At 43.3% G+C, this 25468-nt stretch overlaps 1 protein-coding gene across 10 annotated transcripts in view; it reads right to left on the bottom strand.

Annotated features, from left to right (window-relative positions):
* LOC140484719 (PH and SEC7 domain-containing protein 1-like) overlaps positions 1 to 25468 on the bottom strand; it is a 208566-nt gene that overhangs the window by 169160 nt on the left and 13938 nt on the right. For 2 of the 10 annotated variants that reach the window (XM_072583465.1, XM_072583474.1), the window contains exon 1: positions 4648 to 5111. The exons of 5 other annotated variants lie outside the window; for them this stretch is intronic. Coding sequence is in view for 1 of the 5 variants with exons in the window: in XM_072583476.1 (XP_072439577.1) it covers positions 4648 to 4662 (15 nt within the window). In the remaining 4 variants the exon portion in view is untranslated. Of the gene's footprint in view, positions 1 to 4647; positions 5112 to 24711; positions 24853 to 25468 lie in introns of those variants that run through there. 3 more of the 10 variants (XM_072583468.1, XM_072583475.1, XM_072583476.1) reach the window with 3 other exon arrangements.

The following is a 25468-nucleotide window of genomic DNA, read 5'->3' as shown; positions in this document are numbered from 1 at the left end:
GACCCAGCTAGCACAGAGCGAATTCCTAGGCTAACTGAAGCGCTGAAACTCCTTTTCATTTTTTTCCCCTGTTTGTAATATTTTATTAAACAAATTACAAAACAATTTACAAAAACAGTTAATATTTACAGCTGTATACAACAGCAATTTTACAAGGGAGAGGAGCAGCAAAGCTAGGCCCCAAACCCTACTGTTCAACCAGTTTACAGGGAGATGAGGACAAACCACAAATCCCAGTTTCAAATATAAAAGGACAGCGACAATGGACACTCCTTTTCATATCTGTTAGTCAGTGCTTCCTGATTGGACCAGGTTAACAACCCCAATCAGGGAACTCATATTCTATGAGCTCTACCTGGCTGGCCTCGTTATGATCACTATATGAACCTCAGCCAGGTGTGGGAACTGAACCCATGCTGTTGGTATTACTGTGCATCACAAACCAAGTGTCCAGCCAACTGAGCTAACTAACACCCAGAAAATGGATAGATGGGAAGGTAAATGGAAAAACATGGATTTACATGGAGTCTTTCAAGACATTCCAGACCACTTTAAGATAAATAAAGAAGTACCGTGGAGGTATTGTTAGAAATATGGCAGCCAATTTGCATACAGCAAGCTCTCGGAAATAGTAATGCACAAATACCCAAACTATCTGTTTTTGTGATGCGGATTGAGGAAAATGAATTTTGGCCAGGAAACCATACAAACTGGAAGGAATAAGCCCCTCAACCCCATCCCACCATTCAATAAAATCATGGCTGATCGGATTGCTTCACATTTCCACCTGCCCCGATAACCTTTCTCTCCTTGCTTATTAAGAATTTATTCATCTTGAAAATATCCAAAAAACGTTGCTTCCAAAGCCTTTTGAGGAAAAGGATGTTGAAGACCCATGATCCTTTGTGAAACCTTATCGGATTCAAATGGACAACTCCAGTTTTTTTTTTAGAAATGGTACTCCTTAATTCTAGATGTTCTTACAAAACAAAGCATTGTTTCGAAGTACATCTTGTGTAAACCCATCAGGTTACGATAGGTTTTATTGAGGCTGCCTTCTAAACTCCAGAAGATACAAATCTAATCTTCCCTCAGAAAACAACCAGTCCATTCTAGGTATTAGTCTAGTAATCCTTCTCGGAACTGCTTCCAATGTATTTACAGTCTTCCTTAAATAAGGAGGTCAATACTGCCTACGGTACTCCAAATATAATCTCACCACTGCTCTGTATAACTAATTCATAACCTTTACATTCAAATCCCCTGGCAATAAGGGTAATATTCTATAAGTTTTCCAGTGCAGGTTCATAGCTCCTTGAAAGTGGAGTCGCTGGTAGATAGGATAGTGAAGGCGGCGTTTGGTATGCCTTCCTTTATTGGTCAGAGTATTGAGTACAGGAGTTGGGAGGTCATGTTGCAGCTGTGCAGGATATCGGTTAGGCCACTGTTGGAATATTGCGTGCAATTCTGGTCTCCTTCCTATCGGAAAGATGTTTTGAAATTTGAAAGGGTTCAGAAAAGATTTACAAGGATGTTGCCGGGGTTGGAGGATTTGAGCTACAGGGAGAGGCTGAACAAGCTGGGGCAGTTTTCCCTGGAGTATTGGAGGCTGAGGGGTGACCTTATAGAGGTTTACAAAATCATGAGGGACATGGATAGGATAAATAGACAAAGTCTTTAGTGCTGGACTCCCCAACCCCAGGAAAGAGGGCATAGGTTTAGGGTGAGAGGGGAAAGATATAAAAAAGACCTAAGGGGCAACTTTTTCACACAGAGGCTGGTACATGTATAGAATGAGCTGCCAGAGGAAGTGGTGGAGGCTGGTACAATTGCAACACTTAAGAGGCATTTGGATGGGTATATGAATAGGAAGGGTTTAGAGGGATATGGGCCAGGTGCTGGCAGGTGGGACTGGATTGGGTTGGGATATATGGTCGGCATGGACAGGTTGAAGCAAAGGCTGTTTCCATGCTGTACATCTCTATGACTATATGACCTATGTAACTCATGAACTATGACACCCCAGATCCCTCTACATCTCAACACTACAATCTCTCATCTGAGTAATATACATTTTCAAAAAAAGTATTTCTACCAAAATGAACTATTTTCCACTTTCCCACATTACATTCCATTTGCCAAATCTTCACCCACTCACTTAACCTATGTATTTCCCTTTGTAGATTCTGAATATCCTCTCAACTTCTTTTTAACATCCTCTCATCTTTGTATTAATTACAAATGAAGACTCCAGACCTTAGATTCCTTTATTCAAGTCATTTTCACGACGTGTAAAACTGAAGGTCACTGTGACACACCAGTCCTTACAGGCTGCCCATTTATACCTCACCTTCCTGTTAGCTAGCAATCTTTTATCCAGGCCATTATCTTACCCCTTACATCACACTTTATGTTTTTTGCACTAACCTTTGACATGACAATTTATCCAGTGCCTTCTGGATATCCACATGCAGCAAAAGTGCCCTATTCTTTAATAACAGTTTCTAACGTTTTCCCTATGCCAGATGCTCCTTTAACAGGCTTGTAGTTTCTTGTTCTGCTTCCTTCTCTTTTGGAATAATGGAGTGCTATTTGCAATTTGTCATTCTGATGGAAACTTGCCCAAATCTAGGGAATTTTGATAAATTAAGATGAGTGCATCAACTATCTCGCTTACCACTAGCCAGTAGAGTGCACGGTGGCTCAGTGGCTCATACTGCTGCCTCACAGCGCCAGGGACCTGGGTTCAATTCCAGCCTCAAATGACTGTCTGCGTGGAGTGAGCATGTTCTCTGCATGGGTTTCCTCTGGGTGCTCCGGTTTCCTTCCACAGTCCAAACATGTGCAGGTTAAATGGTTTGGCCATGCTAACTTGCACTGTAGTGCCCAGAGTAGTGGGTTAGTCGTGGGAAATGCAGGCAAGGAGACATTCTGGATGGAAGCTCCTGAGAGGTTCAATGCAGATTCAATGGCCTCTTTCTGTCCTGTGGGGAACTTTTTTTAAAAATCATAAAATCCCCACAGTGTGAAAGCAGACCATTCAGCCCATCATGTCCACACCAACTCTCCAATCCTATCCCCATAACCCTGCATTCCCCACGGCTGACCTACCTAACCTTTGCATCCCTCGGCAATTTAGCATGACCGATCCACCCAATCTGCACACCTTTGGACTGTGGGAGGAAACCCACGCAGACACGGGGAGAAGGTGCAAACTCCACACAGACAATCGTCCAAAGCTGAAATCGAACCCGGGTCTCTGGCACCGTGAGACAGCAGTGCTAACCACTGAGCCACCGTGCCATCTCACAAGAGGATGACATTGATCAGGACTCGAGAACTTGTCAGCTACAACTCTAACAATTTGCTCAATGTCGCTTCCAGTTTGTATGCAATTTTGAGTTCCTCTGAATCTTCCATTTCTTAATTCACCAATGGTTCTGGGATGTTACTTGTATCCTCTGTATTGAAGACTGGTGTAAAATACCTGTTCATTTCCTCTGCCATCACCTTATATCCCAGGGAGCACACTCCTGCTCTTCCTTAGAGTGCCATGCTGTCCTATACAACTATCTAAAGTGATAGTTGGGGACTCAGTTTATAATTTCATTCCAAAGAGCACACCCTCTCACTAATGTCTGCAAGTAAAAGTCTAGATTTTACACATCTGTTCACCATGGGACCTGAACCTACAAACTTCTGATTGAAAGACGAGTGCCTTTACCCACTCAGACATAAGCGTGAACTCAAACCTGCTCAACTGCCAGCATTATGGGTCTCTAAACCCCTAAATAAACCTGATGACACAACAAATACAATGACACGTACTTGCACATTGTCCCGAAATAAAGTGGGCAAGATGGCTCCTTGTCAAAAAAATATTTGTACACAAATACAGGAAGTAGAAAACATCCTGAGGCATTTGAAAAGCTAAAACTTCTTCCCTTGGTGGCAGAAAAAAAGTTGGATGAACTGATCATTAATTTGTGTGTGCTGTCCTGCTTTGTACAAAGCCCTGCCAGTATCAATGCCTCAAACTACACCTCAGAGTAATTCTGTGAGCAAAACATATCCGAGAGATGTGAAAAGTGAAAACTTTTCTTCAACTGAACCAATACTCAGCAATTATTTTTCTCTCGTCAATCAAACATCACGTGTGCCAGATACACAATCAACAGAAATGTACCCACATAAGCTCCTTGTTCCTCATTGTTTAATCCTTCGCATTGCTGCCTAATGTGAGTGAGAGAGAGAGAGAGAGAGAGACAGACGGACACTCTCGGATTTTCTCTGTCGCTGACTGAGAGCCAGTTCTGTCCAGTTGCAGACTGCATAGTCAAGAGCTCCAGGCAGCACAAATACCCACTGTGAATTGACCAAATTAACATCATTCACAGTCATTTCGCCTGCCGAGTAATGAGAGCTTCACATTACTCCAAAACTAGAAGTGATTAATGCACTGCACTCTGTCCTCTTTTTTCATTCCAAAAATACACTTTATTCACAAAAAATACATTTATGTACGTACATAGTCACTAAAGCATTTTGATTCTGTACAGTAGCATAATGAAGGAACAAACTTTGGAGTTTGAATCTATCTAACAAACAAACCCAAGGCATTTGCTACTTGTACAAGACTATATTTACCTCATCTCCAGACATCCTGTGGAATGTAGGACCAGTTTTCAGACACCTATTCTCAACACAAAATAAAGCAGGACCCGTTTTGGCGTATTACCAACTTCAGATAGCAGGTTATTCACTTCCCACTCTTTCAAGTCTGATTCTTGATGGTTTGCAGTGTCACCCTTAACTGAGAAGCTGCATTCACCCGCTGCAGCCGACAGCATGATCACCTTTAGCCCTGTCCATCGAGGTAATTGCCTCACTGCAGCCAATCTAGTTCGCCGTGCCAAAACTGCCGGTCCCTCCTCTGCAGGTCACACTGAGTTTAACAGATGGTCAGCGCCTAGAACTGTCCCATCCACCAACAGGAGTCAGTACCTGCAAAGTTGGGGGCTCAGTGATGGCCTTTGCTTCCGGACAAAAGGAACAGATGGGAGTAAATCACAGCATTAGTCCGCTCGGCTGGTCAGCCTGGCTTCAAGACAACGCAAACCAGCAGTCTCAAAATACACTGACAGTCAGATCCAACCAAAAGAGACAGAGGGGGATCCGACTCCATGAAAAGAGGATTTGGATTAGAAACAAAGCCTGTCTACTGGTCTCTTTATTTAGAGCAGGATGGCATTAATCAGAAAGCTTCTTCAAAGGGCCAACACAGATACAATGGACCAAATGGCTTCCTTCTGTACTGTATCATTCTATCACACATTGTTCAGTGCTTCTTTTTCTGCTGGAAAATGTTTTGTTTCCAGCTCTTCAGCTTATTAGTGGCACCAACTTCATACCTAACAGATTCCAGTCCTATTTTCCCTCTCTCACTCACACACACAAAAAAAATGATGATAAAAACATATGCAATGGTCCTCATTAATTTTCTATGAATGCTGAACAGAGAGAGAGAGAGAGAGAGAAGAGAGAGAGCATTGAACTGAATTCTTTATTGAAAGGAACTTAAACTGGGTTCATTTGCAAGTGCCTGGAAAGGGTTCAGTTCTCACCACAGAGTTCAGATGCAATTGTCTCTTGAAAGAATCTGGCTGTACACACTGCACAGAATGAAGGGACAATTTCCCAGTCCCAATGGTATCAGTTCCCAAATCCCATTATTATCACAATGCTACAGAGACCATTCAGCCCCTTTCAGACTGCTCAACCATTCAATGAGATTGTGACTGGTTCGTGACCGTACTATCCTTTCCACATACCTCTAATTAACCAAAATCTACCTCTGTCAGGTTTAAACTTAATTAATAGATCCAGTATCATTTGCAGTCAGCAGGACAGGGTTACAAACCTCAGCTGCCCTTTTCGTGTAGAAGTGCTTTTTGAGATCACTCCTGAAAAGGTCTGGTTAAACTTCTTTTAAGATTACATCCCCTAGTAACCTGCTTATACAGAATAGGAGGATCTAATTCTCAATTGGAGAGAGAAGCAGCTGATTGAGTTTGATGTCTCATCATAACGAACCATGTCGTGATTGTATATTATGTTCACATTTCCTCTCAATCCTGTGCAATGGTGGTTTATTAAAGTAGCTCAAGGGGAGCCAGTCAATTTCAGAGATCATTCAAATAACTCAAGGAGGAAACTTTCCCTTTCGGCTGCTGAAGGAAGACAGTGGGGCATTGCAACAAAATGATGCATTTTGTTGCAACTTGCCACCTCCTATTCATCAGGACAATTTGCAAGATTAACAACTTAGAGGGAAAAAGCATTTTACACTGTGTGAAGGGAGAATGCTGATTGGTTGGCAAGTGGGCTCACCTTATCATGCACGTTTGAAATTCTTTTCCTTTTACATTGGCATTCTTGCAAATTGTCCTGATGAGTACAAGATGAAAGCTTTTTGACTAAATATGTCTCTTTTCAGCAATACTCAAAGTCCTACATATTTTCTAATCAACCTATTCAGAGGTGTTACGGCAAACCATTGCACAAGCAGGACTTGAACATGGGCCTCCTGGTTCAGAGGTAGGGGCACTATCACTGCACGGCAAAAGCCCTTCTCAACACAAGCTCTGCACATCAGGTAGTTAATAGAATAGTTAATGATCAGTTGCCTGGAGAGCTGGCAGGGTAATGCCAACAGTGTGGGTTCAGCACCGGCATTGGCTGAGGTTACCATGATGGACTCTGCCTCTCAATATATCCCCTTGCCCAAGATGTGGTGACCCTCAGATTAAACCACCAAGAGTCATACCTCCCCCTAATCATTCAGCAACATTAAGTTGTCTGGTAAAACTATTACCACAATTCCACAGCTCCCTGCTACATAGTTACATAAGTAAACATGAAGCGATCTATATCTACTCATCAATTCCTCTATTTAAATGAACTAATGTCCTATATTACAACAGTAACCACTCATTAAAAGCAGGTCACTGACTGCATGAAGCTTTGTGAGATCCTGAGACTGAGGTCAGAACAGAATTGCAAGCTCCTTTAATTTCCATCTATCCTTCATAGCCTAGCAACCATCCTGCTGTTCAGGGCAACAAACAGTAGACAGTAAATGTGACGCCCACATCTGAGAAATAAAGAGGAGTTCAGAGAGACTACGCTGTAAAAGGTGGTCACCCTCCCTCCTATTCAGACACACAGCTTGTAAAGTATAATCTCTGATCGGAAATGGGATGAGCTGTTCCTAATACTTGCCAGACAATCCAAAGCCCAGTTTTATAAGGTTAATCGACAAAATCAATCTTTTAAAAATGAAGGTCAAGTGCAATAAAACCCACAGTAAAAAAATATAATTTTTATCCAAAAAGTGGAATAAAATCTTAGCCTCCAATTAAAAGGTGTTCCCTTTCACAACACAGAACAGCCTCGATTATCTGAACGAGACGGGTGGGGAGCATTTTATTCGGATAACTGATTGCGCCGATAAGCGATCTGATCGTAAACAAAGGGAGCATTTACGGGACGCTGAGACCTCGTTCAGATAATCCGAAACTGGGATGAGTGACGTTCGGATCACCGAAGTTGTTCTTCTGTGCATGAGAATGCATTTCTGTGCGTGTCTATTTTCTTGCAAATCAAGCTGTTTTCTTGATATATTACTCTGTGAATTCATAATATACATGGCTTTGAGGTCTTGCTGTTAAAACAGGATTAAGAGTTACCGCATGCTCTGGGGGGGAAGGGGTGAAGGAGAAACTGGAAGCTTCATACATTTTCTTCCAACTCATGCTCATTAACAGGTGGGTAAGAGAAATAAAGTAGGTCATTTATTTCCAGGCTCATCAATATTTCAATTCGTTTCCTTCTCTAAATGTGACTATAAATCAGTGAGGGGCTCTTAGTGAGCAGGTTTGGTCATTAAAATTCAGCACCCTATTCAGAGCTACTATCCAGTAATAACTACACTGCTCCAGGTGACCCAAGCTGATATGTTACTTCAGTAAAATGCAGCAGAATCTGGGACTGATTCTTAATGTTAATGGACATGTGTTTCCCTTGCAAAGGAGGGGTGCTGCCTTTAAAAATGGCCACTGCATTCCAACTGCACTGGGAAGATGGTTTGATCTTTTGATGCAAAAGGAAACTTGGCATTTCTTCTTCTGTAATTAAAATTTGAAAGCCCAGGGCATGAGTTACATGGCAATATGATGCAGCAAATGGTGGGACAACCTGTCAATTTAAATCAATTTAGAGCACAATAGGCATTAGTCAAATGACATTTTGATAGGAACCGCAGACGCGCATTTCATTTCATTTCATTTTGCACACTTCCAGTTCATAAATGCCACAGTGGTTGCCCGGGTGATGGTCTGTGATTGACAGGCATGAGGACTTCGGTCTCTGACTTTGCACGATCCAGTCGCGGCATTACCCACAAACATCACCTTGCTTTAATTGAAGAACTTTGCAGGTTTGAGCAACTCTTTTGCTTATTCTTTCATGGGATTTTGACATTGGTGACAAGGCCAGTATTTCTCTAACTGCCCTGGAACAGGGGGGCTTGCAAGGGCCATTTCAGGGGGCAATTAAGAATCAGCCACATTACTGTGGATTTGGGAAGCAGAACAAGGTCAGATCGCTTATAGATGGCAGGTTTCCTTCCCTACTGAATTCTGCCATGGTGGGGTTTGAACTCACATTGTCACTGCATTAGCCTGGCTTTCTACACTACCAGTCCAGTGAGATTTGCACCAGAATATTGTCTCCACTATGAAAGTCTACGAGCTTCCAACTCCAGATGGGCAGTGTCCTGCAAACTTTAGCAAGGCTTTCCGCCTCTAACTGCCCCATCTCCTCACTCCCACCATTGATTACTCAACTTGCCCAATCTTACTACACTCCCATTTTCCCACAGCCAACTGGAGAATCAGAACAGAATTGTCCTCATCTGATTGAATGATACCACATTGTCATCCAAGAGGATTTCTACCTCTATCCCTCCCTTCCACCAAGCCCATCACAATCTCGACTATCCGAGTGAGACAGATGGGGAACATTTTGTTCGGATAACTGATTGTTTGAATAAGTGATTTGATCACTTAGGAAGCATTTACAGGACTCTTTTTCGGATTATCCGAAACTTGGATGATTGACTTTCGGATAACTGAGGTTGTTCTTCTATACGTGAGAATGCATTTCTGGGTGTGCCCATTTTCTTGCATATCAAGCGGTTTTCTTAATATATTCACGATGTATCTAATATCATCATTAAAAATTATACAAATGGCGCAAAGTAAACACTCATTTTGTTTCTAATTTGTTGCCAGATAATTGCTCCTGTTTAGTTCACAGGGGTGTCCTGCAGATTAAGAGCTAATTCTTGGAGACTCCAGGGCATTCCCAGGGAGTTGGCAACCCTAAATGGGGAACAAGGGCTGCCAAACCCCACAGTCAGAAGCAATTCCTGAGTGTTGTTGAAGCTGCACCCACCCAGGCAGGTGGGGAGTATTCGATCACACTCCAGACTGGAAAACCAAAAGAACTGCAGATGCTGTAAATCAGAACCAAAAACAGAAGATGCTGGAAAAACTCAGCAGGTCTGGCAGTATCTGTGGAGAGAAATCAGAGTTCACGTTTCAGGTCAGGTGACCCTTCCTCAGAACTGACGGTAGCTAGAAAAATGTCGGTCTATATGCAGGATATTCGGATTGGTGTGTTGGCAGGGGGGGGTTGTTTAAGGAGTAAATGATAGTGGGGTTAGAGCCTAAAGAGACAGAGAAGAATAGTTGGACAGACAAAGGAGTAGATAATGATCTGACTAGGTAGGTGAATAGCTATTCATGGAGGCAGTTAGTGGCTAACAATAGGTAGTCTGTACTAGCAGACTATGTGATAACAAGGCCTGGTGTGTCGGGTAGGGGCTAGGACATGGGAGAGTTCAGGCCCTAAAATTATTGAACTCTATATTGAATCTGGAGGGCTGCAGGGTCCCCAAGCAGAAAATGAAGTGTTGTTCTTCCAACTTGCGCCGAGCGTCACTGGAGCACTGCAGCAAGTCTGAGACAGAGATGTTGACGAGGGAACAGGGAGCATTCTAGAGTTCAGCCATGTGCATGGTGAACAGGCTTTGGAGAGTCAGGTAGTAAGTTTGTTCCTGAAAGATTTCTAGCCTTTGATCTGCTGTCATAGCCACTATATAGGTAATCCAGTTTGGTTTCTGGTCAATAGTAACCCCTGGGATGTTGACACTGAGGGGATTCAGCAATGGAAGTGCCACAGATTGTCAAGGGGTGATGGCTCGATTCTCTCTTGTTGAAGATGATCATTGCCTGCCAAATGTTACTTACTGCTTGTCAGCACAAGCCTAGATGTCATCGAAGTTGTGCTGCATTTGGCAATGAAATGCTTCAGCATCTGAGGTGTCACAGGGCAGTACAGTGGCTCAGTGGTTAGCACTGCTGCCTCACAGCGCCAGGGACCCCGGTTCGATTCCAGCCTCAGTTGGCTGTCTATGTGGAATTTACAGAGTCAGTGTGGGTTTCCACCAGGTGTTCTGATTTCCTCCCACAGTCTAAAGATGTGCAGGTCAGGTGGGTTGACCATGGGAAACGCATGGTTACAAGGATGGGGTGGGTCTGAGTGGGATATTCTTTAGTGAACCGGTGTGTACTCAATGGGCTGAATGGCATGTTTCCACACTGTAGGGATTCTGTGACTCCACGACATGAATGGTGCTGAACATTGTGCAATCATTAGCAAACATCCCCACTTCTGACCTGATGATGGAGGGAAAGTCATTGACGAACCTGCTGAAGGTTGTTGGGCCTACAAAAGCATCTTGAGGAACTCCTGCATCTCAATGTGGGAATCAAATGCTCAACATGAGGGGGTCGGTCTTATGAAGCGATACTGAGCAATGTAGGCCTATACTTTCTAGAGTTGAGAAGGATGAGAGAGAGTTAATTCAGATATGAAATATGCTAAAGGGGATTAACAAAGTAGACATTGCCCCACAATCTCGTACGAGGCAATCTCGTACAGGTCGTTCTGGTATAACACGCGCGTCGTCAACACGAAATGGCCATAACGTTATTGACAAATTGTGGATGATATTCAGATAACACAGACTTTCTAATGAACGGTATAGTGATTTTTCTATTAGTGATCTTCGACAGTGTGATTTTCTACAGCACGAGGCTGCAGGGGAATGCAACGGTCATGTTATAGCAGAATGACCCCTATGAGAGGTCATAGTTTTAGGACAATGGGTAGTAGACTTAAAACAGAGATGAGGAAAATTAATTCACTTAAAGTGTCATGAATCTGTGAGAAGTGGGGAGTTTGCTGAAGATTGCACAATGGTCAGCACCATTTGCGATTCCTCCGATACTAAAGCAGTCCGTGTTCAAATGCAGCAAGACTTTGACAATACTCAGGCTTGGGCTGACAAGTGGGGAAGGAACATGTGGGCCACACACATTCAGCAAGCCCGGCAACATCAGGAGGTGGAGAAGTCAACATTTTGGGTGTAACCCTTCTTAAAGGCTGAGGGTGGGCGTAGGGGGGAGCTGCAGATAAAGGGGGTGGTGGGGGCTGGGTGGTGAGGTGGGGATAGGTGAAGATAGATAGAGGTGGTGGCCACCAAATGGATTCATTCCTCCCATTGACCAACCAGGTCGTACCCTCTACCTGTCTTCACCTTTCCCCACTTCACCCCCTGGCCTCCGCCACTCCCTTTATCTGCGTTCCCCACCCTCCCCCATACCCACCCCAGTTCTGAAGAAGGGTTACACCTGAAACATCAACTTCTCCACCTCCTGATGCGGTCTGGCCTGCTGTGTTCTTCCAGCCTCCTGCTTGTCTGGTTTGGATTCCAGCTCCTGCAGGTTTTTTTTTGTTGCTAATATTGTAAACCTCTGCAGCAGTTGGAATTTGTAACTGAGCCTCCTGCTATACCACCCTCCCCACTATCCTTTAAAGGTAATGCCCACCCTCTGGCCATGAATTGGTGTGCACAGCATAACATAAGAGCTAGGAGCATGAGTAGGCCATTTGGCCCCTGCTCCACCATTTAATGTGGTCATGGCTGATCTCATCTCAACCTCAATTCCACTCAATTTGTGCCCGCCGTCCATAACGCCCTCTCCCACTCCCTGATAAAAAAGGCCATCCAATCTCCAAGGCCTTGGGATCCTGCTGCGCACAAAATGGCCACCACACTGATTGTCACCACCTCTCAAAGCGATTCGTCGCCTTGGAATGAATTGGGCAGCTGTGAGAAGCAAGCTGTCAAGCAGTCAAACGTTAAACAAGCACAGTGAAAACATGGAGGAAGAATCAGTGTCTCTTTAAATGCGCCCATCAACATTACCGACAGAGCAAGCCCATTAATTGGTACTTGGATCAGAACTGGTCTGTTTTTAACCACTGAAGCTGTGGATGCTGTCAATTAGAAGGCACAGCATGCTGAACATGGTAATCAGCACTGAGTGGTGTCTGATATGCTGCACTTTAAAAACTATTGTCAGTGTGTGAGGTAGGCTCAGCCAAAGAGCTGGATTAAAATGCTTCAGTAAACTCCCAGCACAGATTTCACACGTCTTCCTTTCAGGGAGGATATTAATTTAACACCGACTGTTGCAAAGGCATTTTGCATTTACTATTGCTTGGAGTACATAAGTTTTTGAAGAATTATGGTAAAAGCAACTTATTTCATGTTTTGTGGGCATGTTGGGACTGAATTCTTTGAAAGAGGTCATTGCATGTCCATTCCATAGGGTCATACAGCATGGAAACAGACCCTTTGGTCCAACCAGCCCATGCCAAACATAATCCCAAAAACTAAATTAGTCCCACCTGCCTGCTCCTGGCCCATATCCCTCAAAACCTTTCCTATTAATCAACTTATCCAAGTCTCTTTTAAAATGTTGTAATTGTGTCACATCCACCACTTCCTCGGGAAGTACATTCCACACGGAAACCACCCGCTGCGTAAAGAATTTGCCCCTCATGTCTTTAATTAAATTTCTCTCCTCTGACCTTGAAAAAGTGCCCCCTTCTCTTGAAATCCCCCATCCTAGGGAAAAGACAACTACCATTAACCTTACCTATACCCCTCATGATTTTCTAAAGCTCTGTAAGGTCACCTCTCAACCTATGCTCCAGCCTTTCTTTATAACTCAAACCTACCATTTGAATAAATCTCTTCTGAACTCTCTCCCGCTTCATAATATCCTTCCTTTAACTGGGTGACAAGAACTTTGGAGTCTTTTTAAATCATGGCTTCTTGGAAATCTTAAGACCATCAATAAATGTTTGTTCTGCTGCTGATCCTGCTTTGGCTGGTTCTGAGCAGTGACCAGATGGAGAGGTGCTTGATTGATCTACATGGAGTAGAGGAAAGCCTGCTAAGAACAAGCTGGATTGTATGTAAACCCCAGAGTGTTGGAGTTAGAGAGAAACCTGCCATGAACCAGCTGAAAAAAAAACAGCTAGTGAAACTCAGCAGGTCTGGAAGCATCTGGAGAGAGAGACAAAGTTAACATTTTGAGTCAAATATGACTCTTCCTCAGAGTTCATGCTGCCAGGTTTGCTGAGTAATCTCAGTGCATTCCATAATTATTTCAGATTAAAGCAAGTAACTACAGATACTGGTAATTTTATAAGAACCAGCTGAATTGGAGAATATCCTGAGAACCAGTGGATAAATCATGAGGGGCTTCGTTAGGATGAATAGCCAAGGCATTTTCTGCAGGGTAGGGGAGTCCCAAACTAGAGGGCATAGGTTTAAGGTGAAAGGGTAAAGATTGAAAATGGACCTAAGAGGCAACCTTTTCACACTGTGGGTGGTGTGTGTATGGAATAAGCTGCCAGAGGATGTGGTGGAGTCTTACAACAGTTAAAAAACATCTGGATAGGGACATGAATAGGAAGGGTTAAGAGGGATATGGGCTAAATGCTGGCAAATGAGACTAGATTAATTTCAGATATCTGGTCAGCATGGATGAGTTTCTGTGCTGTTCACCTCTATGACTCTATGACAATATGCTAAGAACAAGCTGCCCAGCTGATCCCTCCCATTTCGGAAGTAAAAACCCTCTTCACTAATTCAGGATAAACCTATTTGTTCTTCTAAAAGAGTGATTGAAAGAACGTCACAATATTGCTTTTCCGAAGAAAGCCGAGTTTGCAATACTTCAGAGAAAACCATGTAAGATTATTGACTTGACTGTATATGGCAGAACATCAGAGCAAAACAGATTCTGGATATTTAGTTTTCTGCCTTCAAGTATTTCCTATTGACCAACATCCTTTTTCTTTCAGGAAGTCCCCTTTTTCTCCTTAATTTTCAGAAGTCCATGCACATGTTTGCATGTGTGGTTTTCAGATATTTATAGAGATAAGCTTTATACTTCTGTAACAGACTACATAGGTTAACCAACTATAGTATCTTTATTCAGTAAATTTTGTTTTGATAATAAACCCAAATGTAGGTTTATTAAGAAACCTGGTTGATGTATCTTTTTAACACCTGACATAGAGAAGGTATTCAATTTGTTATCTTGGTAACTGGGAGAAGTATATTTCTGCTATAACACATGGAGTAGTGGGATGATAGAGTTAAAAGTTACACAACACCAGGTTATTGTCCAACAGGTTTATTTGGAAGCATTAGCTTTCGGAGTGCTGCTCCTTCACCAGGTGATTGTGGTATGATTGTAACCACCTGATGAAGGAGCAGCGCTTTGAAAGCTAGTGCTTCCAAATAAACCTGTTGGTCTATAACCTGGTGTTGTGTGATTTTTAACTTTGTACACCCCAGTCCAACACCAGCATCTCCAAATCATGGAATGATAGAGAAAATATACTATTCCAACCTCAGTCATATCAATACCCAATAAATACTGATTTGCACATAATTGCACTGAAAAAAAAAAGAGATGCGTTGACAAAGCCTGTTGTCTTGCACTCATCCAGACAAATGCAAAAATGTCAAATTTCAAACAATCATGACAATTTAAAATACGGGAGCAAATAGTGTTGATTGGTTGGTAAATTGACTCTGATTGACCAAGACAGCACCATGGAGAAAGCAATGCAACTATTGATTCCACAAGCTTCTTGGTAATTCATAAAAGCAAAAAGGTTTGAACTTATCCCCTTTGTTGCAAAGAATGGGTCCCTACCTGTGAAGATTGGTCACTTCTAGCAAGCATAAAAAAACCATGTTACAAGCTTGGTTGAATATCTTTAAATCGGTTGTTAGTGTATGTATTATCACAAAGATATATATTTTATGCATCTTTTAACTAGCCTTAAGCTATAAACATCTCTCTTTCCCTGATGCATGCACATCATCCTATGGGGCTTCCAGGGTTAAGCAGCCACTTGTGTTTCCAAACATTGTTCACTGACATTGGGTTATTCTGGACCTGTCTTAAAGCATGTAACATTTCCAGGTCAGATCAGGGATGTAATGAAGGTTGTGACTGGGTGTACTTTGGAACTGGCAGTGCAAGTCAGGAGGGAGTCAACTGTTGCATTTTTCTATGTCACAAATGACCTAATCATATAGGTCATTGGTAGGACAGTGATGTGGGTTTCATTTTTTAATTTTAACAACAATGTCTATACTTTTAAACAACTTGGTTATACATGTTATTTTATACCTCTGGAGCAGGTGGATTTTGAACTTTATCCTCCTGGTACAGAGGTAGGAACACTACAACTATACCACAACAGCCCTCAATATCAGCCTGCAAAATGGTAACTGGGACGAAGCTGGTTGTGGTCGCAAGGTTTTATGTCTCACGGTGGGTCAAGAAACACTCCTTTAAAAGGTACATGGGTGTATCACGGTTTGGTATGGCAACTGCTCTGCCCAGGACCATAAGAAATGACAGAGAGTTGTGAACACAGCCCAGATCATCGCACAACCCACCTTCCATCCACTGACTCCATCTACACTTCTCGTTGCCTTGAAAAGGCAGCCAACAACATCAAAGAGCCTTCGCAATCCAGTTATAATCCCTTCCCTTCCCTGGGGCAAAAGGTACAAAAGCTACAAAAGCTTCAACACATATACCACGGTGACGACACATTCGAATGTCTGCCCTATCAACTTTCGAATCATTGAATCATCGAAAGTTGATTCAAAAGATTCAAGAACAGTTTCTTCCCTCCTGTTATTAGACTTCTGAATGGACCTTGCAAATTTCAAATCTATTATTGATCTTGCTGTTTGTGCACCTTCTCTGCAGTAACATAGTATTCCTCGGTCTGTTCTGTTACCCTGATGCAAACTGTATGGTATGGTCTGCCTGTAATGCATGCAAAATAAACTTTTCACTGTACTTAGGTACATGTGACAATAATAATTTAAATTTAATAAACCAAATTACATGCATCACATCAAAACAAACTGTTACCATTGAGGACCCTGGGACTCCACAAACTTCTGTTTCACAGGAAATAGAACTAGCTCTGAGACAAACTAGTAGATAATGGAATTAAGACAGTCAGAAATCAAGAAGGATAATCTGTTTTAGTGATGTTAGTTGAGGGATAGATATTGGGTCAAGACACTTTTGAATCAAACGAAGCCATAAACTACAGAACAAACTACAACTCAAATTATAGATCTGCCTTGTGGTTTACACAAAATGGGTCTCGTTTCAAAAATGGTGCATGAAAGGATTTGAATCTTTAATCTTTTTTTGGAAATGTGTTTTAGTCTTAAAATTCTATGTGATTCCTTAACAGAATTCATTGTTATTGGTATGCTTTCCATTATTGGTCAGGGTATTGAGTACAGGATTTGGGAGGTCATGTTGCAGCTGTACAGGACATTGGTTGTTGGAATATTGCATGCAGTTCTGGTCTCCTTCCTATAGGAAGGATGATCTGAAACTTGAAAGGGTTCAGAAAAGATTTACAAGGACGTTGCCAGGGTTGGAGGGTTTGAGTTATAGGGAGAGGCTGAATAGGCTGGGGCTGTTTTCCCTGGAGTGTCGGAGGCTGAGGGGTGACCTTATAGAGGTTTATAAAATCATGCGGGGCATGGATAGGATAAATAGACAAAGTCTCTTCCCTGGGTTTGGGAAGTCCAGAACTAGAAGGCATAGGTTTAGGGAGAGAGGGGGAAGATATAAAAAAGACCTAAGGAGCAACTTTTTCACACAGAGCATGGTGTGCATATGGAATAAGCTGCCAGAGGAAATGGTGGAGGCTGGTACGATTGCAACATTTAAAGGCATCTGGACATGTATATGAATAGGAAGGGTTTGGAGGGATATGGGCCGGGTGCCGGCAGGTGGGACTAGATTGGGTTGGGATATCTGGTCGGCGTGGACAGGTTGGACCGAAGGGTCTACTTTCATGCTGTACATCTCTATGACTCTGATCTAAGGGTGAAGCCTATCATCAGTCATTGTTGGGTTTGCTTCATGTTCAACTGGATCAGCAACTCCCACATGTGTGAGAGATTACTAGGCAAGATCAGTGGCCAACAGACAACGTCTTATATTGAGCCTCAAAGGGCAAACCTTCTGTACATTCTTTACATGGGTATTTATACAGTGGTGAAAAATGTGTTGCTGGAAAGGCGCAGCAGGTCAGGCAGCATCCAAGGAGCAGGAGAATCGATGTTTCAGGCATGAGCCCTTCTGAATGCCCGAAACGTTGATTCTCCTGCTCCTTGGATGCTGCCTGACCTGCTGCGCTTTTCCAGCAATACATTTTCAGCTCTGATCTCCAGCATCTGCAGTCCTCACTTTCTCCTCCTATTTATACAGTGGGACAGAATGTCAACACCCATTATGACCCAATGCCAGCTCAGCCAGGTGGGTGAGTATTGTAGAATGTTGACAATGACAAGAGGCAGCACGGGTGGCTCAGTGGTTAGTACTACTGCCTCACAGCACCAGGGACCCAGGTTCGATTCCAGCCTTGGGCAACTGTCTGTGCAAAGTTTGCACATTCTCCCTGTGTCTGCATGGGTTTCCTCCCACAATCCAAAGATTTGCAGGTTAGGAGAATTGGCCAATCTAAATTGCTCAATATTCAGGGATGTGTAGGTTAGGTGCATTAGTCAGGGTTAAATATAGGATAGTAGGGTAGGCGCATGGGTCTGGGTGGGTTACTCTTCGGAGGGTCAGTGTGGACTTGTTGGGCTGAAGGGCCTGTTTCCACACTGTTGGGATTCATATGATTGATTCCAATATACAAACAGATTGCACCACAAAATTCCCACCAATTGATGCATTCCAGGATTTGGATTCAGAATCCACGGAATGGGGAGGTGAAAACTCAAAATGGGAAAAACAAAGAATCTTCACTCAATAGCCAATGTCAGACACCTGAAGAGTATCCTTCACTGCCTGGGAGGGCTGACCCAGCCTTGGCTCAAAATACATTAGCAACCCCTCTCTGCCCCACCCCAGTTATTCAGTGGGAGATGACAGAACATCCCCATGACCAGGCAGCAGTCATAGAGTAGGATTAGATTGGAGAAGCAAACGGGGGAAATAAGATCAAAAGAGCAGACACAGGTGGGAAACTAAGGAGTAAACAGCAAAACAATGGGAGTAAGAAAGGAGGGTAGCGTGGGGTAGGATACTGAGAGAGTGAGGAAATGGGGAGAACAGCAATTGGAAAGGGGCTTGGAGAGGGAGTGAAATAGGGACAGCCGGGAATCAGGGATGGGAAATCAGGATGACGAACAGAGAACGGTCAACAGAGAGAGTGAGGAAAAACTGGGAGGGGAAGAGGGACAGGAGGAAAACGGCAAGGGGGGAATAGAGAGAAAGGGGATAAATTTGGAAGGAGACTGGAGAGAAGAGCAACTGGGGGAGGAGGGGGAATAGAGAGGCGCGAACTGCAGAGAGGAGAGGGAAAGTAAACATATTATTATTGTGAGAATTAAACTTTGGCGTTGAAAAAGAAAGTAAACGTAGAAGTGAAAATAGAGGGCAACAGGAAGGATATTGAGAAAGGGCCTGTCAGAGTGACAGGGAAGAGAAGGTTAAACAGAGCTTGGGACAAGGTTGTAACTGTGAATGTGCTGTGAAGTGCATGTGTGAAATTAAAATTTGATATTTAATCGGGTAAAAGATTGATGTACATGGCTTCCTCAGTGCTTGGCAATTATCACATTCACAAACACATTGAGAAGAACTAAATCAGGTGTAATCCAACGCCATAAAGTGAAAATGGATAAAGTCAGCTGAATGAGAACACTTCTGAGATATCTGGAACAAACACAGAGACACATCCCTGTAAAACCTCCAAGCACTGAGCTCAATATATTTATAAACTCTTAAAACACAGGGTTTGTGAGGCATTAATAACCAGATATAATAGAATAATACAATATTGCATTCAGGAAAACGGCAAATACCTCAACAGAAAGATCTTCAAAGAATTATGATAAAGGTATGAGTACATTTAAAAAGAGTGGCGGGGGAGGTGGGAAGAAACAAATAGAGAGCACGAACAAGCAAAAGAGAAAGACCCAGTGAAAGAGAGAGAGAGAGAGTGAGAGCAAGAGAGAGAGCGAACGAGAGCAAGAGCGAGAGAGCGAGCACAAAAGAGAGCGAACAAAACAGAAAGCGGGAGTGAGCGAGAGAGAGCAAGACAGAGCAAAAGAAAGAGAGAGACAGAGAGAGGAAAAAAAAAAGAGCAAGCGAAAAAGAGAACAAGCGAGTGAGTGTGTGCAAGAGAACGAGCAAGGGAGTGAGCGAGCAAGAAAGAATGAAAGCCAGAGCAAACAGGAGAGTGAGATGCTGCATGTATAAATTTAGTTGTCCTCGCCTGTAGAGCCCAAATTACCAAGGATGACTGACCTTAATGTTAGTACAAAACAATAAGCTTGGCCTACATGCAATTACTGACAGAAAATCAACCGAGATGGTATAGAAATCAGAGACAAGATTAGAGTGATGCTGGAAAAGCACAGCAGGTCAGGCAGCATTCGAGGAGCAGGAAAATCGACATCGAGTTTCTCGCTCCTTGGGTGCTGCATTTCCAGCATCACTCTAATCTTGTCTCTGATCTCCAGCATCGGCAGTCCTCACTTTCGCCTATAACATAGAACATTACAGCGCAGTACAGGCCCTTTGGCAGTCGATATTGTGGCTGACCTGTGGAACCAAGCTGAAGCCCATCTAACCTACACTATTCCATTCTTGTCCATACGCCTATCCAATGATCATTTAAATGCCCTTAACGTTGGCGAGTCTACTACAGTTACAGGCAGTGCATTCCATGCCCTTTCTACTCACTGAGTAAAGAAACTACCTCTGACATCTGTCCTATAACTATCACCCCTCAATTTAAAGCTATGTTCCTTCCTGCTAGCCATCGCCATCCAAGGAAAAAGGTTCTCACTGTCCACCCTATCTAACCCTCTGATTATCTTATATGTCTCAATTAAGTCACCTCTCAACCTTCTTCTCTCTAATGGAAACAGCCTTAAGTCCCTCAGCCTTTCCTCAGAAGACCTTCCCTCCATACCAGGCAATATCCTAGTAAATTTCCTCTGAACCCTTTCCAAAGCTTCCACATCTTTCTTATAATGCGGTGACCAGAACTGTATGCAGTACTCCAAGTGTGGCCGCACCAGAGTTTTGTACAGCTGCAGCATGACCTCACGGTTCCAAAACTCAATCCCTCTTCCAATAAAAGTTAACATACAGTGTGCCTTCTTAACAACCCTATCAACCTGGGTGGCAACTTTCAAGGATCCATGTATATAGACACCAGAGATCTCTCTGCTCATCTACTCTACCAAGAATCATACCCTTAGCCCAGTACTCTGCATTCCTGTTACTCCTTCCAAAGTGAATCACCGCACACTATTCCTCATTAATTTCCATTTGGCACATCTCAGCCCAGCTCTGCAGCTTATCTATGTCCCTCTAACCTACAACATCTTTAAGCACTATCTTCAACTCTACTGACCTGAGGGTCATCTGCAAATTTACTAATGCATCCTTCTACGCCCTCATCCAGGTCATTTATAAAAATGACAAACAGCAGTGGACCCAAAATAAAACCTTGTGGTACCCCACTAGTAACTGAACTCCAGGATAAATATCTCTCATCAACCATCGCCCTCTGTCTTCTTTCAGCTAGCCATTTTCTGATCCAAACTGCTACATCACCCTCAATCCCATGCCTCTGTATTTTCGGCAATAGCCTACCATGGGGAACCTTATCAAACGCCCTACTGAAATCCATATTCACCATATCAACCACTTTATCCTCATCCACCTGTTTGGTCACCTTCTCAAACGAACTCTAAGATTTTGAGGCACAACTTACCCTTCATAAAACCGTGTTGACTTTTCCTAATCAACTTATCCCTCTCTAGATGATTAGAAATCCTACGTCTTATAACCCTTTCCAACACTTTACCCACAACCAAAATAAGGATCACAGGTCTATAATTACCAAGGTTGTCTCTACTCCCCTGCTTCAACAAGAGAACAACATTTGCTATCCTCCAGTCTTCTGACACTATTCCTGTAGACAACGACAACATAAAGATCAAAGCCAAAGGCTCTGCAATCTCCTCCCTGGCTTCCCAGAGAATCCTAAAATAGATCCCACCTGGCCCAGAGGATTTATCTATTTTCACACTTTCCAGAATTGCTAACATCTCCTCCTTATGCACCTCAATCCCATGTAGTCTAGTAGCCTGGATCTCAGTATTCTCCTCAACCACATTGTTAATTTCTAGTGTGAATACTGATGAAAAGTATTAATTTAGCACTTCCCCTATTGCCTCTACTCTGCACACAACTTTCCACTACTATGCTTGATTGGCTCTAATCTTACTCTAGTCATTATTTAATTTCTGACATACCTATAGAAGGCCTTAGGGTTTTCCTTGATCCTATCTGTCAACAATTTCTTATGACCTCTCCTGGCTCTTCTTAGCTCTCTCTTTAGGTCTTTCCTGAATAACCTGTAACTCTCAATTGCCCTATCGGAGCCTTCATGTCTCATCCTAACATAAGCCTTCTTCTTCCTCTTGACAAGAGATTCCACTTCCTTAGTAAACCACAGCTCTTGCGCTCGACAACTTCATCCCTGCTTGACAGGTACACACTTATCAAGGACACGCAGTAGCTGGTGTAGAGTCATCCAGTCACATAGCATGGAAACAGGCCCTTCGATCCAACTCATCCACACCAAGCAGGTAACCTGAACTGAACTAGCCCCATTTGCCTGCGTTTGAACTATATCCCTTTAAACCTTTCCTATCCACTTACCTGTCCAGCTGCCTTTTAAATGTTGTAACTGTACCAGCCTCCACCACTTCCTCTGGCAGCTCATTCCATACACACACCACCCACTGCATGAAAAGGTTAACCGTCAGGTCCCTTTTCAATTTCTCCACTTTCACCTGAAATCAAAGTCTTTAGTTTAGGACTCCCCTATGCTGGAGAAAAGTATCTTGACTATTCATCTTATCTATGCCCTTCATGAGTTTGTAACTCCCTTAGACTCCAATGCTCCAGGGGAAAAAGTCCCAGCCTATCCAGCCTCGCCTTATAACTCAAACTCTCCAGTCCCAGCAACATCCTTGTAAATTTTTTCTGTACCCTTTCTAGTTAACAACATCTTTCCTACACTAGAGCAACCAGAAATATACACACTATTCTAAATGTGAACTCACCAATGTCTTGTACAGTTACAATGTTGATGTCCCAACTCCTATACTCAATACACTGACTAATGAAGACAAGCATACTAAACACCACCTTCACTCATCATTCCTGATGAAGGGCTTTTTGCCCGAAATGTTGACTCCCCTGCTCCTTGAACGATGCCTGACCTGCTGTGCTTTTCCAGCACCACGCTCTCAACCTTCACTCTCCGACAATGGCACTTTCAAAGACCTACGAATCTGCACCCCTAGGTCTCTTTGTTCAGCAATACTCCCCAGGGCCCTAGCATTAGCTGCGTATGTCCTGCCCTTACCAAAAGGCAACACCTTACACTGCTTGAAATTAAACTCCATGAGCCACCTTTGACGGTTTCCCTTGCCCACAAAGTTAAAAATCACACACCAGGTTATCGTCCAACAGATTTATTTGACAGTACAAACTTTCACAGTGCTGCACCTTCATCAGGTAGCTAGGGCTCCGCTTATAAAATATTCAATTGGCTACACAGGTGTTCTACTGATGGTGTTATCCGTTAAAAGAAAGCAAAAAAAAACACTTCTGGGTAGGAGAAAAAAAGGATTGCTGTCTGCTACCATTAATCATTTAGGTCTGGTTTTACTTCACAGACTCTAAATGGCTCCAGATGTCCACTAAAGTGAGAGAAAAACTGATTGAATCATAGATTCCCTACATTATGGAAAGAGGCCATTCAGTCCATCTAGTCTAGCACCAACCAGAACCAGCCCAACCCTATCCCTGTAACACTGCACTTCTCATGAGTAATCTATCTAGCCTGCACACCCTGGGACACTATGGATAATCCACCCAACCTGTACACCTTTGGACTGTAGAAGGAAACCAGACAATCCAGAAGAAACCCACGCAGACCCCAGGGAGAACATGCAAACTCCACATAGTATGGAATATGGTTACTATCAAAGTCAGTTTTCCTCCCAGCAGCTGATATTCTTGATTCACTAGCAACCCCTATGGCATATAATCTTCATTTTATTGTCATCGATTAACTGTAAATGCTTTGGGATATCTCCCCTTATCAAGCCCTCAGGAACGTGGGTGACTGGTTTCCATTCCCACTCAATGGACTCTGAGGTAGCCTATGAGCTCAACATGTGATCTGCAATCTCTGCTACAACAGGGGCAGGTGGCTTATGAAGGGTCTGGTAGATACGTCATTGAGAGGTTAGTACGCTCCCTAATTGCCTTGACTTTGCCTCCACACATTCCCGACGAGGTCTTCCAACATGTTCAGTACTTTCCCAAATAAGCCTTCTCCCATTTGGTCAGTCATGAGGCAGGGCTCTCCCAGGAGTAGGCGGGGACATGAATCACATCAGGGATGCTTTGAGGATGTCTCCCCAGTGTTTCTGCTAGGGGTCCCCAGCCTCAATCAAATTTCAGAGTTGCTTCAAGAACTTAGTGTCAGGCATACAGGTGGACAGTGAGATAGCTCGCAGTCATGAAAGACGCTACAGAAATGCAAGTCTGGAACTGACAACCGGAAGTGGCCGAGACAAACCACTATAAATGCCAGAGGAAACAACACAGGAGCACTCACAGGAGGCTCCCAAGCACTGAGGATGTCACCTAGACAGGGGACGAAACGTCTGCAACACAGATTCCCAGCTCGGCGAACAGAACCACAACAACGAGCACCCGAGCTACAAATCTTCTCACAAACGTTGAAAATGCAAGTCTGGCTTTCTTTCACTCAAGATTGGCACTGCCTCTTTAGGGGAGAAGATGGCACAGCAGTAACGTCACTAGACTAGTAATCCGGAAATCCAGGGTAATGTAATTGGGGATACAGTTTCAAGTCCTGTCACTGCTGAAGGTGAAATCTGAATTCAGTTCACATATTGGGAGGTGAAAGGTGGTCTCAGCAACAGGGTTACCCTAATCCTAACACAGGTGACCATAAAACTATCAATTGTGGTTGAAAATCCATCTAGTTCACTAACACCCCTAAGGGAAGGGACTCTGCTGTCCTTACCTGGTCAATGTGTGACTCCAGACCCACAGCAATATGGCAAACTCTTAGCGGTCCTCTGAAATGGCCCCTTGCAAATTTGCGGAGTTCAATGGCAATTAGGGATGAGTAGCAAATGCTCATCGTGACACACACACACATCCCCTGAAAGATTAACGAAAAACAAAAAAGGTGAAGCAGCTGTGGCCCACACTAATTCAGCTGATGCCACGCTCCCTGCTCTGTGAAAAGACTGTACTACACAAGCGTGCACAATCCCGACCTCAGCGTGAAAGATAAGCCGACAAATTTACCAGCTCACCTTCCTGCTCAGTACCTCAACACTGGGTGAATCAGCCAGCCTAGCATGAGCGTTCTGACGTCCAAACTGTAAATTAAAGGCATCTTTCGAGACAGTGAATAGACAAACTGGTAGCGACAGAGATAGGATGTAAATGAAACCCAGAAGCAGACCTCCCATAGGATTGTTCACCAAGTTCATTTAAACACAAATCAGAAAAACACATGTCAGTGTTTCAAGATCAACATATTGGTCTCTTCAAATGCCTGGGGAGCGCATGCTTTTTGCATTTCATTCCTGACAGGGCACCAAATGTGAACTTCTTACTCTGGCCAATGATCAAACAGCACCACAGACATCTTGGATTAAGATGGATTCCTGCTGCCTTTTTTTGCAAACAGTTAATGGATGAGGACATCTGAGTGTGATCATGCTCTCCCTCAAGAGAGCATCCAGTTCATGACACAGCACATCTGAGTA

The sequence above is a fragment of the Chiloscyllium punctatum genome, chromosome 13, assembly GCF_047496795.1.
Source record: "Chiloscyllium punctatum isolate Juve2018m chromosome 13, sChiPun1.3, whole genome shotgun sequence".
Classification (NCBI taxonomy): Eukaryota; Metazoa; Chordata; class Chondrichthyes; order Orectolobiformes; family Hemiscylliidae; genus Chiloscyllium; species Chiloscyllium punctatum.
Note: the sequence above shows the minus strand (reverse complement) of the source record. Positions and strands in the feature narration are given on the sequence as shown.